This window comes from Hypanus sabinus, chromosome 3 (genome assembly GCF_030144855.1).
Source record: "Hypanus sabinus isolate sHypSab1 chromosome 3, sHypSab1.hap1, whole genome shotgun sequence".
Taxonomy (NCBI): domain Eukaryota; kingdom Metazoa; phylum Chordata; class Chondrichthyes; order Myliobatiformes; family Dasyatidae; genus Hypanus; species Hypanus sabinus.
The window spans coordinates 52,791,409-52,805,510 of record NC_082708.1 but is presented as its reverse complement, the minus strand read 5'-3'; the positions used below and the strand labels follow the sequence as shown (position 1 = coordinate 52,805,510).

The following is a 14,102-nucleotide window of genomic DNA, read 5'->3' as shown; positions in this document are numbered from 1 at the left end:
TACGGTAATCTGTATTTCATTGTTACAAATGGTGCTTACGAGAAATAAGTGATAACTCCCTATTTACAATTTTTAAAACAAAATGTATTTTTAACCAGTGCTGTGTTTTTTCCTTTGGACATTTATTGTATAAAATATTTAAAAAATGTAATTATGATTCCCAGTTTTAACTTTCAGTGCGTTGAACTGGAATTGAGCTTGAACTAGCTGAGCATTTAAGCTGAGGACCTTGGGTCAAAATTTACTATCAAAATAATATTGCAAGTATTTACATATATAAAGTGGTACAATGGCTTCAGGAGAGGACTAGATGTGGAGTTAACTTGAGATCGCAAAAGTTGATGCTTCCCTTGTGCCACTCCATCACAATGAAGATTTCATGCTGACTAGCTCACCACCAAAAAAGCACTGGATCTTCATTTACTCGCTTACCAGTCAGTAAGATCATGGCCAATCTTTTACCTCAGCACCTGTTTCCTATAATCATTCTATATTTCTTGGTTCTGTTAACCTCTAAATAATATGGATTAGTGATGCCCTTAATTTCTATAAACAATCTATTTAAGTTTAACTAAAACTTAATTATTATATACATGGTGCCTCATTGCTTCATGTTTCAATTTTTATTGGATATTTTGAAAATATAATTTAAAATAAACAATATTGCTCATTACACATTCAGATGGAAATATAACAAAGAGTTTTACTCATCATGTATGTGAAAGATATAAGAAATAAAGTCAATTCAATAAAATTCAATATTTCATTACTTTGGTATTTTTCTTCCTAAAGTGATTGCTGTTACCCGATTTGAAATTGAATTCACCCAATCTAAATTATATATTTAGATAAATTTCCTTATTGTCTTTCAATCTGATTGTTTAAGAACCATGATGAGCTGATGCTGTCCAGGTTTAATCACCTTAACCACCTTCACTCTTAGCAACTTCCCATGTGAAACCAAATGGTGCAAGGATAATCCTAAACTAAGCAGACTTCCTCCCATAACAAAATTATGACTCAGTTAAAAAATATATTTTGAGAATAGGAACTCCTTCCTTAAGCTCTTGTTAATTCATTTTTCTGATATGCTATGAAGAGTGGAACTAGTCAACGAAATAGAACTGGCATAGAACTGATTTATAATTTATCCATAGTTTGTGCTACATTTATTGTATGCATTGTAGCGATGTGCTACACACAGTGCTGAAATAACGACATGCAGTCAGTAAATCGTTTTGAGACTAGTTTATTCAAACTTCGCGGCGCTGGCATTTAATCCCTAGCGCCCGCCCTCTCTGGGCGGAAATGACGTCAGAGGTGCATTACCAAAGCCACCCGCGCGCTGGCTATTTGTGAGCCGGTTCGCCTGCGCAGAAAGTGGGTCGCCACAGCATCACTAATAATTATTTTGAATTCTACAATTTCTTTTAGCTTTTACCACTGTTTCAAGATGCTGAAGAGAAAAATAAGTTGCTGCGTTCTGTAGCAGGCGGTGGTCTTGAGATTCTTAGTAGTCTAAGAGCAAAATGGGACAAATTTCAATTAATGATGGAGAGCCATCAGCTTATGGTGAATGAACAGGTAAGACTAATGTATGCTCAATAAAGCAAAGTACTTAAGAGCTAGCAATCTGAAATAAAATGGGACATGTTGTAAATAATCAGCAAATCAGGGAACAAATATAGGAACTAAATTGCGTAATGTTTCAGGCTAATGAACTTTAACCAGAATTAGTAGCTTTTAGAGATGTACAAATTTTATCACTCTAAGGTAGGGGAAGAGGAAGGAATAGCAAAGGGGAGAGCTTGTGAAAATGTGGAATGCAGGAGAGTTTAGTGGACCAAAGGGATGATGGTACAAAAAAAACATGGTGGTAGTAGTAGAACAAGGGAAGACGATGGATTAGAGAATCATGAGCTGAACTGTTGAACTGTATGTTAATTGGAAAGATTCCAAAATGCTGAGTCAAAAATAAAGTTCTATTGCTTTGTATTGCATTGAACTTCAGCAGAAAAATGTAGGAAGCTATGTTTCTAGGGCAGGCATTTGGGGCAGAGAATTAAAGTGTCAAGCACCATGAATCTCAATGACATGCTTGAAGGTTGATTGCAAATGTTCACAAAGCTATCATCCATTGTGTTTCTGATGTTTCTCATGTAGATGAGACCAAACTGTGAGTGGCAGAGATAAATCGAATTTTACAAGTATGTGGCTGTTTCATCTGAGCATGGAAAAGAAATTACATGCTTGTGGAAATTGTAGATTTTTATTGAGGAAATAGTTGCTACAGAAAGCTAAATGAGGGACTATAGAGATTTATTCAATGCTGGTTTCATTCTGGTTTTGCTAGGAAATAAAGAGGATATAAACTGTATTTTCTTTGTGCTTTATCTTGTGAATTGTCATCAGTCAAAACATTGAATATGGATGCTGCGATGTTATGTTACAGTTGTACAAGGTATTGGTGAGGCTGTATTTGCATATGGTGTTCAGTTTTGGTCACCTTGCTATAGGAAAAATGCTGTTGAAATGTAAGGAGTGCAGAGGAGATTTATGAAGGCATTGCTGGGACTCAAAGGACTGAGTTGTGGAGAGAAATTGAGCAGATAGAGATGTTATTTCATTGGGATATAGGAGAATGAGGGGTGACCTTATAGAAATATATTAAATCATGAGGGATGTGTTTATAGTCTTTTCCCCAGAGGTAGGCAATGAAGGACTAATGGCTGTACATTTAAGGTGAAAAGGAAAAGATTTAACAGGAATCCGAGGGTGTAACTTTTTACTTAGAGGTTGCTCAGTATATGGAATAAATTGCTAAAGAAAGTGATTGAAAGTGATTGAAACATTAACAATTTTTAAAAATACATGGAAAGGCTTAGAGGAATATGGAACAAACATGGGCAAATTGGATTAGGTTAGAGGGGGGTCTGAGTCAGCATGGACCAGTTGGGCTGAGGAGCTTGTTGCTGTGCTCTATGACTAAGTGCAGAGGAAAGAAAGCATGTAATTCATACTGTACTTCTCAGTATATGTTTGCAGGAGAAGAATAATTATATGTATGCTAACACTACTGTTGTTGACTTTGCTAGATCATACAATTCCCATCATGCTATACTGCTGTTTTGTTACAAGCTGATAAGTTTTTAATGGATCAGTGGTTAAGGAGGTCAGCCCCTAATAATCACCAATTACAGGACAACATCACCTGACTGTGCGGGTGATGCCTCCCTCCCAGATGCGCTGAATAACTTCTACTCCCATTTTGAGGCGGAAAATGATGTGGCGGCGAGCAAGTCCACCCCTCCTACAAATGACCAGGTGCTGTGTCTCATTGTGGCCGATGTGAGAAGAACCCTGAGCTGGGTCAACCCACTGGACCAGACAACATTCCTGGTAGAGTGCACAGAGGATGTGCAGACCAGCTAGCAGATGTTCTCACTGACATCTTCAACATCTCCCTGAGCAGTGCCACCATTCCAACGTGCTTCAAGGCCGCCACCGTCGTCCCCATGCTGAAGAAGTCTTCAGTGTCCTGCCTAAATGGCTGCCATCCCGTCGCACTCACATCCATCATAATGAAGTGTTTCCAGAGGTTCGTCATGAGACATATCAAGACCCTGCTGCCCACTCTCACTGGACCCCCTGCAGTTTGCGTACCGTCCCAACCACTCAACAGACGATGCCATTGCCATCACCCTCCACCTGGCCCTAACCCACCTGGACAAAAAAGACACATACGTTCAAATGCTGTTCATAGACTTCAGTTCAGTATTCAACACAATCATCCCACAGAAACTGATTGGAAAGCTGAGCCTACTGGGCCTGAACACCTCCCTCTGCAACTGGATCCTAGACTTCCTGACTGGGAGTCCTCAGTCAGTTCGGATCGGGAGCAGCATCTCCAAGACCATCACACTGAGCACGGGGGCCCCCCAGGGCTGTGTGCTCAGTCCACTGCTGTTCACTCTGCTGACCCACGACTGTGCTGCAACACACAACTCGAACCACATCATCAAGTTCGCTGATGACACCACCGTGGTGGGTCTCATCAGCAAGAACGATGAGTCAGCTTACAGAGAGGAGGTGCAGCGGCTAATGGACTGGTGCAGAGCCAACAACCTGTCTCTTAATGTGAACAAAACAAAAGAGATGGTTGTTGACTTCAGGAGGACACGGAGCGACCACTCCCCGCTGAACATCGACGGCTCCTCGGTAGAGATTGTTAAGAGCACCAAATTTCTTGGCGTTCTCCTGGCGGAGAATCTCACCTTATCTCTACACCAGCTCCATAGCAAAGAAAGCCCAGCAGTGTCTCTACTTTCTGCGAAGGCTGAGGAAAGTCTATCTCCCACCCCCATTCTCATCACATTCTACAGGGGTTGTACTGAGAGCATCCTGACCAGCTGTATCACTGCCTGGTTTGGAAATTGCACCATCTCAGATGACAAGACCTTTCAGCGGATAGTGAGGTCAGCTAAGAAGATCATCGGGGTCTCTCTTCCCGCCATCATGGATAGTTACACTACACGCTACATCCGCAAAGCAAGCAGCATTATGAAGGACCCCATGTACCCCTCATACAAATTCTTCTCCCTCCTGCCGTCTGGGAAAAGGCACCGAAGCATTTGGGCTCTCAGGATCAGACTATGTAACAGTTTCTTCCCCCAAGCTATCAGACTCCTCAATACTCAGAGCCTGGACTGACACCTTGCCCTATTGTCTTGTTTATTATTTATTGTAATGCCTGCACTGTTTTGTGCACTTTATGCAGTCCTGGGTAGGTCCGTAGTCAAGTGTAGTTTTTCTTTCTGTGTTGTTTTTTATGTAGTTCAGTCTTGTTTTCGTACTGTGTCATGTAACTCCATGGTCCTGAAAATCGTCTTGGTTTTACTATATACTGTACCAGCAGTTATGGTCGAAATGACAATAAAAAGAGACTTGACTTGACTTGACTTGATAATATAAGAAATGGGAGCCCAAAAGCTCTGTTAAGTTGGTGTATTGTAAACAATATAACCTCTTGTCATGACTGGTCTTTTTGTTGGCAACTGAAATCTGAAGTATCAACTTTAAGCATGCTGAGAGTTCTTTGTCAATATTTGCCATTGGATATAGTGTGGTCTATACATCAAAATGACATTGTTTAATTGGCTGCTGTTTATTTTGATAGTGGAGGTGGTGATTTTCTGAAAGGCAGTGATGAATATAATAAAGCCGATTTGTCCTTTGTTGATATTTGTTGGAGTGACTCCTCTTGTAGTGATAACATAAATAGCAACCTTTAGTACTGCAATGAGGAGCAGAGTAAGAAATGAAGCAAATTAAGCATCTTTATTTGGTGCATAGGATGTAATAAATGTATCTAATGAGTGAGCATCCACTGCACATGGACCTGCATGTTATCAAAGTATGAAAGCAATTTGCTGGTTTGTTCAGTAAAAACTTTTAAGAAGGCACTGAGTAGCATGCTCATAAGAGTCTAATATCTAACTAAAGTTGATACTGCAATGCTTAAGGATGCTTATGTGAGAATGCTGTTCTTGGATTAGAGTTCAGCATTCAACACCATAGTTCTATCCAGGCTCGACAAGAAGCTCAGAGATCTTGGTCTTGATCCTGCCTGGACTTCCTGTCAGATCATCAGCAGGTGGTAAGAGTGGGCTCTCTCACTTCCATCCCTTTGACTCTCAATACAGGAGCCCCTCAGGGCTGTGTACTGAGTCCCCTCCTTTACTCCCTGTATACCCATGACTGTGTCGCCACCCACAGCTCTAATGTGCTTATTAAATTTGCCGACGACAATCTTTGATTGACCTTAGTCAAGTCAAGTCACTTCTTATTGTCATTTCGACCATAACTGCTGGTACAGTACTTAGTAAAAATGAGACAACATTTTTTCAGGACCATGGTGATACATGACGCAGTACAAAAACTAGACTGAACTATGTAAAAAAAACAACACAGAAAAAAAACTACACTAGACTACAGACCTATCCAGGACTGCATAAAGTGCACAAAACAGTGCAGGCATTACAATAAAAAATAAATAGGATGATAGTGCAGTAAGGTGTCAGTCCAGGCTCTGGGTATTGAGGAGTCTGATAGATTGGGGGAAGAAACTATTACATAGTCTGGTCGTGAGAGCCCAAACGCTTTGGTGCCTTTTCCCAGATGGCAGGAGGGAGAAGAGGTTGTATGAGGGGTGCCTGGGGTCCTTCATAATGCTGTTTGCTTTGTGGATGTAGCGTGTAGTGTAAATGCCCGTGATGGCGGGAAGAGAGACCCCGATGATCTTCTCAGCTGATCTTCTTAACTCAAACAATAGCAAGGTGGCCTACAGGGAAGAAGTCATCTCTGACAAAGTGGTGTCAGAAAACAACCTCTCCCTCAATGTTGCAAAAACAAAGGAGCTGGTTGTGGATTACAGGAGGAATGGAGAGAGGCTAACCCTTATTGACATCAGTGGATCTGGGGTTCAGAGGTAAACAGCTACAAGTTCCTCGGCATCCACATCACTGAGGACCTTGTGGTCTGTACACACCAGCTGTGTGGTGAGAAAGGCACAACTTGCCTCTTTCACCTCAGATGGTTGAGGAAGTTTGGTATGGGCCCCCAGATCCTAAGAACCTTTGACAGGGGGACAATTGAGAGCATCCTGACTGGCTGCATTGCTGCCTGGTATGGGAACTGTACTTCCCTCAATTGCAGGACTCTGCAGAGAGTGGTGCGGATAGCCCAGCACATCTGTAGTTATGAACTTTTCATGATTCAGGACACTTATAAGGACAAGTGTGCAAAAAGGGCCCGAAGTCATCCCAACCACAATCTATTCCAGCTGCTACCATCTGGGAAACGGGACCGCAGCACAAAAGCCAGGACCCTCAGGCTCCAGGACAGCTTCTTCCAACAGGCCATCAGACTGATTAACTCACACTGACTTGAGTGTACTCTATATACATTGATTGTTCTTTTTATTATAAATTACTATGATTGCACATTGCACATTTAGATGGAGATGTAACAAAGATTTTTACTCTTCTTGAATGTGAAGGATGTAAGAAATAAAGTCAATTCAATTCAATACAATGCTTGGTTATTTCTGCTGTAACTAATGTTGGGTAAATATACCTTACTGCTGTGTAATGAACAAAAATTACACAGCAATTGAATAGTTTGGAGCTAACAACTTGCCAGGGATTCTATTAGCAATGAAGCGAAGTGAAATGTTAAGGTAATTGTTGAAGATAGGTTAGTTTTCTCTTTATACCTTTGCATTTTGCAAAGGTTCAAAGCCCTGTGACCAGCAGATGAGCCAATCCCAAAAGTTATGCAATTCCAGGACAAACAATTTGGGTTAGTAATACCTTAGAGAATACAATGCAATGAATTCATCCTCAACTCCATTTGAACCGTCAAGTCACGTAGAGTTTGGGCTTAATCACCTTGCAGGATTGGCAAATTTGCCACCTACTGGAAAGAAGGCAGAATGAACAACAGGGCATTATCATGCAATCATAGGAGAGTGGAGGTGAATACTCTAATTTGCTTTGGTACATTTCCTAGATTCTATATGAGGAATCTGATTTCCAGTGTAGTTGTACTCAAAAGTAAATGATAATCTTTACGATATTTATTATTATTGTTCAATTACGTATTCTTGTTTTGATTTCTTTCACTTTTATTGCTTTATTTGTATCTAAATACAACAGATTCTGTTTAATTAAGCAGCTGACCCAATTAGCTGAAGTTCTGTGGAAATAATTAAAAAGTATAAAAAGACAAACTACTGTTTAACTGAGTAACAAATTGTTTATTTAAGTCAAATACAAAACAATTTAGAACACTACCAATACTACTACTGTACTATAAAACTGTGTTCTAGTTCCTAATAATTAGTGTAAGAGGAATTCATTTGGTATATACTGCAGTGTAAATAAACAAAATCAATGCAGACACCAAGTGTAGTTAATGGACTGCCTTAATACAATGGTTGATGACTGCATCCTCCAAATCTTCATTTTCATTCTGACATTCAAGATGATTGTTGATACCTTCAAATTCTTCATAGTTCCTGACTTGTTGAAGTAGTGAAGTCATTTCATTTTCACTCCTGGCCATTCCTTTTTCACTCCTGGCCATTTCTGGCATCTCCAAGCCTGAATGCTTGAAACAACAGTGAGCAAAACAGTTCTGAATTTTCTTTACTGTTTATTTCTTGGCAACTATCAGTGACAAATGTCATTGATTTTTGAACAAACACATGCAACTGATGCATTTAAAATCTATTTGCTGTAAGCATGGTATGATGTCTAAGAGCCACACAAGTGCACGAGACTGACACCAATTAGAAACAGGAGCAACAGTTTCCTGTCCCGTTAAGCAGCATAGTGTCCCAAATAAATGGCTGCCCTGATTAACCAATGATTCAATTAACCAGAATCCACTGTATTGAGATAAAGGAATTGGAGAGTGTTTCCTGCAGCTTTGAGCTTGTTTTATTTACTCTCTTAGATTGAAAATATGAAAGCAAACGTCGAATCTCAAGTAAAGATGTATGTCCAAAAGCTGGAAAAGTTTGAAGCTCGCTGGAATCAGTTAAAGCCAAGTGATGACATTGTTGACAGTGGAACCGGCGAAATTCTCAATAAATGTGTTGAATGCATAAAGGAGAAGAGAACTGAATTTGATGAGCTGGAGACAACTAGGAAGAAGTTGATGTATGTTTTTATGAATCGGGAAACGTTGCAAAATTACGAGCTCACCACATGATACTAAGATTTCTAATGTTTTTGTGAAAAAAAAGACTAATCTCAAGCATGCATAGATAAGGGTGTCATGAACAAGATATAAAATCAGAGTAACCCAGTTTCAAGAAATTCACTTAATTTTTAAAATTGTGTTATTCTATAGATTTCTATTAAATGAGATAGGGCATTTGGAAATGTGCATCTATCTAAATGTTGCTACCAATAGTAATATTGGGATATTTTTAGTACAATCCCACTTTGCGGTCCGGAGGTTGGGGACCACTGTGTTACAGTAATCTATAAACAAAATGATTGGGCATTTTTGATGTAATTAATGAATGCAGTACCCTAAGTTGCTTAACATTAGTTATAACTTGTGTCTCTCTTCCCTTAATTCACTTACAAAATAATTCAATAGCCCTAAATGTTCATAACTGTCCATTTTTTTTTTTGTATATCAGACTGTTCAGAGTTGTAGCAAGCTATCTCGCGTAAGGCCAGGCAATCCTATCCTTGTTGCTTTGGGTGACCTATACTGGTAAATTAGCCAACACTATAGTCAAATCTTCCTGGTCTATGTGGCTACTAAAATAGCTGCTAATTATCTTTTCTTATACTGCTAGTTATGTTTAATTCTTTCAGAGAAGACTGTCGCCACTTTAAAGTAGAAGAACCAGAATTCAAGTTGGCAGAGAGGCTTCATAAGGATCTTGAACAATATGAAAATATGTGGTCATTATATGAAAATTTTACCAATGGATTACAAACTATGGCGAATGAGGACTGGATCTCCTTCAGGTAACTTAGTGCAGTTGTCATAAATAATAATATTTGTATGGTGTATTTTCTGCACCCAGGAGTTTTCTACAAGTTTTGGATATTTTGTAGATATGTTTCTTCATGCTCTAATTTTCTTTCCCTTTAAAACCTTTTGCATATTTATAATGCTATTGTAATAAGTAGGTTGGGCAGTAAGATCCTTCAAGCTTTTGTAGAGGATTGATGTGTGCCCTCTGTCATCTAGCATCAAATAATATATTGGCACATATAAAATCCACTGGGCACATAACTATCAAAAATGAATGAACCCTGACAATAAATTTCAATTCCCGCTCTTTGTTCTTTTCTGCCAATCAGATAAGCTTTCTTAAAATATCTCTATTGAAAGAAGCAATGCTTATACCAATGCAACTTATATGACTAATACTTATAGCAGTGCTCCCATTTTGGAGTCATTCAATGATAGAGAAGAAAAAACCATATCTGTCAAGACAACTAAAGCACCCAAAATGCCCCCTTAGTTAATGTTCAAATCAGTTTATCTGATTTTATGAGTTACTCAGTTTAGTTATTTAGATTTCTTAGAATTAGTTGTTTTGAAAAATAGGTACTACATTTCAAAATAGGAGAAAATCTAAGAAGTAGACAATGGAGCTTGATTTAAGGTCATAAAACCACACTGTCTCTTTCTTCTGTGAAGGTGTACAGTCTGGTCATTTTCAGAGAAGTAGCTTACTGCATTTCCAATTTGTGCACAGCAGTAAAGTACAGTTGGCTGCGATAGATAACAGCTAGATGGATTTCGGTGCTGTAAGTAAAGAAAGGGTAAATTTGTTCCTATTTGAGAATCATCTTAATGAAATATTATTTCCTCCTTAAAATACTGTGTGACATTAGCTGTTTTACTAAGTAAGGTATTAAACAAATTTGTTTGATTTCTTTAACACTGCATATTAATTTTCATAGGAATAAGTGTTACATTTTTGAGGAATTTTTATTGATGTGGCATGACAAGCTGAGAAAGAGAAACGAACAAACAACAGTGACTGTCAAACTGCAGAAGGATGTTGATAAGTACAAGGTACATTGCTGTATGAGTAATGATTTTACTACTTGCATCCAGGTAAAAGAGGAGATCTTAGAAATTAACCTTTTATCCCAGAGGAGTTCAAGTGGAACAAATGGGATCACTTTACCTTTTCTACGAGTAGTATTCTCCCCACTATAGAATAGAGGTTGGACCATCTAAGTTTTTTAAATATATGTGTATGGAGTATTTGAGCTAGTGTGAGTTGAGGAAAGGTGCCATGTGGTAATCAGATTATTTTAATATTATTTCAGAAGTACATTATAAGAGTTGATTTTTTTTCCCTGAATTTAACTAGACTTGCCTGAATTTGCCTGACTTTAATGGTGTCATGCTGAATCTTTCTTTTTACCCAGAGCTAAGGATCCCTTATAGTAATAGCAAGAAAAATCACAAAGCTTTTCAAATATTATATTGTTTTTCATGAAGTTTCATCAGCTTTGTGAAACTGTAGACTAAGAACACTGTAAACTGAAAACATTAATCAATTACAGATTTCTGTTCTATGTTTCCCATATATATTTTCGAAAAACAGTAGTACTCCTTCAACGTTGCATAGCACTCTTTGGAAATAAAATTGCTGCTATGATTTGGATCAGAAGGATTTTTTTTAATCTTAGTTTTTCTTTAATCTCACAGATCGTTGTGCCTGTTCTGAAATATGTCCGTGGAGAACATCTTTCCCAGGATCACTGGCTGGATATGTTTCACTTGATAGGCATGCCCAGAGGCACCACATTAGAACAATTGCAATTTGGGGACCTTTTGAAAGTGGCAGATGTTTTGGTGGCAAAATCTTCAGAACTAAAGGTAGTGACTTAAATAGATTTCACTGTTAATTGTAAAATAATAGAGCATTCATATAATCTCACATCACACATTCACGAGGAATCTAGTGTAGTTTTATGAGCTTAAATAGAACTTGAACCAAATGCCTTTTTCTACTTTTTTGATTTATACCTCTTTTGAAATATAGTACGTACTTCGCAAAATAATTAATCCTAAAAGGTTGGATATTGTACTAAACTGCAATCATATGTCTAAAAGTATGAAACATTTGATAATTTGTTTTTATGGGGAGAAGTATCATTGTGCTTTTAAACTCATACTTTTACATAAATGTATTTAACCAGGATATTGTTAATGAATCCTACTTTTGCTGAATTATGCCATAATCTTCATTTTTCAATTTTCTGTGTACAACTGAAAATACATAAAGGGCTGAAAATTAAATGGTTTTCACACTTTATTTAGACTTTGTGAAGACTACGTTTGATTTATTATTTTGCAGTTTTTCTTTGTTTTATTTTGTTATATATACTTTCTGTTTTTTGACTCATTATCTCATGTTCTCGTTATTTATTGCTATTTATTTATATTTGCATTTGAACAGTTTGTTGTCCTCTGCACTTTGATTGACTTTCATTGATCCTGTTATATTTACTATTCTATAGATTTGATGATTATGCCTTCAAGAAGATGAATCTCAGGGTTGTATATGGTGGTATACAGTATAAGTACTTTGATAATAAAATTTACTTTGAACTTTTTACTTTATTCTTTATATTGATTACCTTTTGTCTTACTGTCACAATCTCATTTCAGCTTTTCAGTATTACTAATTAAAATAATTATTCATCACGGTGACGGAAAAAGAAAGATGGACTGAAGGATATGTTCATAATGAATATTGTAATAGATAGGTCAAATATCACAGAGTAAGCAAAGAGAAACTGCTTGTTTTTGAGCCTAGACAGAGTAGTGTGCAATCAACGTATAGCGCAACTAAAAGAACAATTGGAAATGGATGCTTGAGTCCCATTTGTAGACTTGGAATAAATTATAAATGTTTGTGATCTTACCCAAGGCAGCTTGATTGAAAGATTTCAATTTCACCCCTGGCCTTTGGAGATGCTGCGAAGTGGCAGGTTGAATCAGGAAACATTCAGGACTGTGATCATGAATGTGTCTTGTTGAATCAGGAAACATTCAGGACTGTGATCATGAATGTGTCAGGTTGAATCAGGAAACATTCAGGACTGTGATCATGAATGTGGCAGGTTGAATCAGGAAACACTTATTTTGGAACCATTTTCTTTCATTTTGGCAACTTACATATCCAGAAAATGCTAGATTGACACCAATCAATTAATTTCTGAATTTCTGTGTTTCTATAGCTTTCAACTTTTAACTTGTATGATTTAAGTGACTTGTGCCTCTTTTAGGTTATTTAGGATTCAGAAAGTCAGCAGTATCTGGGTATAAACTGTTGCCCACTATACACATTGGTTTTGGTTTGTAAGTGCTTTACAACCAGAGTGTAGCCCTTGTTATATGCAACAGCAATTTGCGGTCCGTACTCCCACAAGTAGCATTATTATATTATTTTCCATATTTTAACAAGCTGTGATTATGGGATAAATATTAGCCAGGTCACTTGAACAACTCCTCTGCACTTTTGATATTTACATTGAAAATGTTGTATTCACTCAAGCTCAAATACATGCTGTTTTTTTTATCACAGCTGAAACATTGTGTATTTGATAATGTAGCATTCCTTTGGTACTATGCTGAAACATAAAAGTGTAGCATTCCTTTGGTACTATGCTGAAACATCAATCCATAACTTAAAGCTTAAGATTTCAGGCTCTGTCTTGAATTCAGATAAGAAAGTGATGTCAACTGTGCTACTCCTGATGCTGCCAATTTTATCAGAAAAAAGAATCCATTAAATTCAGAAACAACATTAATTTTGATTAAAAATATATTCAAAAGAATTATGCTATTGGTAAGGGAATTAAATTGGGCTTGTAGAACACAAACTCAAGGAAATCTGCAGATGCTGGAAATTCAAGCAACACAACCTAAATGCTGGTGGAACACGGCAGGCCAGGCAGCATCTATAGGAAGAAGTACAGTCGACATTTTGGGCCGAGACCCTTCGTCAGGACTAACTGAAAGAGAAGATAGTAAGAGATTTGAAAGTGGGAGGGAGAGGGGGAAATCCAAAATGATAGGAAAAGACAGGAGGGGGAGGTGTGAAGCTAAGAGCTAGAAAGTTGATTGGAAAGCTGGAGAAGGGAGAGGATCATGGGATGGGAGGCCTAGGGAGAAAGAAAGGGCAGGGGAGCACCAGAGGAAGATGGAGAGCAGGCAAGGAGTGATTGTGAGAGGGACAGAGAGAGAGAGCAAAAAGGGGAAAATAAATAAATAAGGGATGGGGTAAGAAGGGGAGGAGGGGCATTAACGGAAGTGCTACACTTGCCTTTACAATTCCTCCCTCACCACCATTCAGGGCCATCTTATTTTCACCATGGATGTCCAGTCCCTATATATGTCCATCCCCCACCAGGAAGGTCTCAAAGCTCTCCGCTTTTTGGATTCCAGACCTAACCAGTTCCCCTCTACCACTACTCTCCTTCGTCTAGCGGAATTAGTCCTTACTCTGAGGCTGCATCCACACCACGCTGGATAAATCCATA

The 14,102-nt window shown here is 38.2% G+C and overlaps 1 protein-coding gene across 1 annotated transcript in view; it reads left to right on the top strand.

The window, feature by feature from the left end:
- Window positions 1–14,102, top strand: part of dync2h1 (dynein cytoplasmic 2 heavy chain 1) — a 463,334-nt gene that overhangs the window by 89,887 nt on the left and 359,345 nt on the right. Inside the window, exons 23-27 of the mRNA XM_059964317.1 lie at window positions 1,435–1,584; window positions 8,518–8,723; window positions 9,396–9,551; window positions 10,500–10,614; window positions 11,260–11,430. Of these exons, the coding sequence (XP_059820300.1) occupies window positions 1,435–1,584; window positions 8,518–8,723; window positions 9,396–9,551; window positions 10,500–10,614; window positions 11,260–11,430 (798 nt within the window). The remainder of the gene's footprint in view (window positions 1–1,434; window positions 1,585–8,517; window positions 8,724–9,395; window positions 9,552–10,499; window positions 10,615–11,259; window positions 11,431–14,102) is intronic.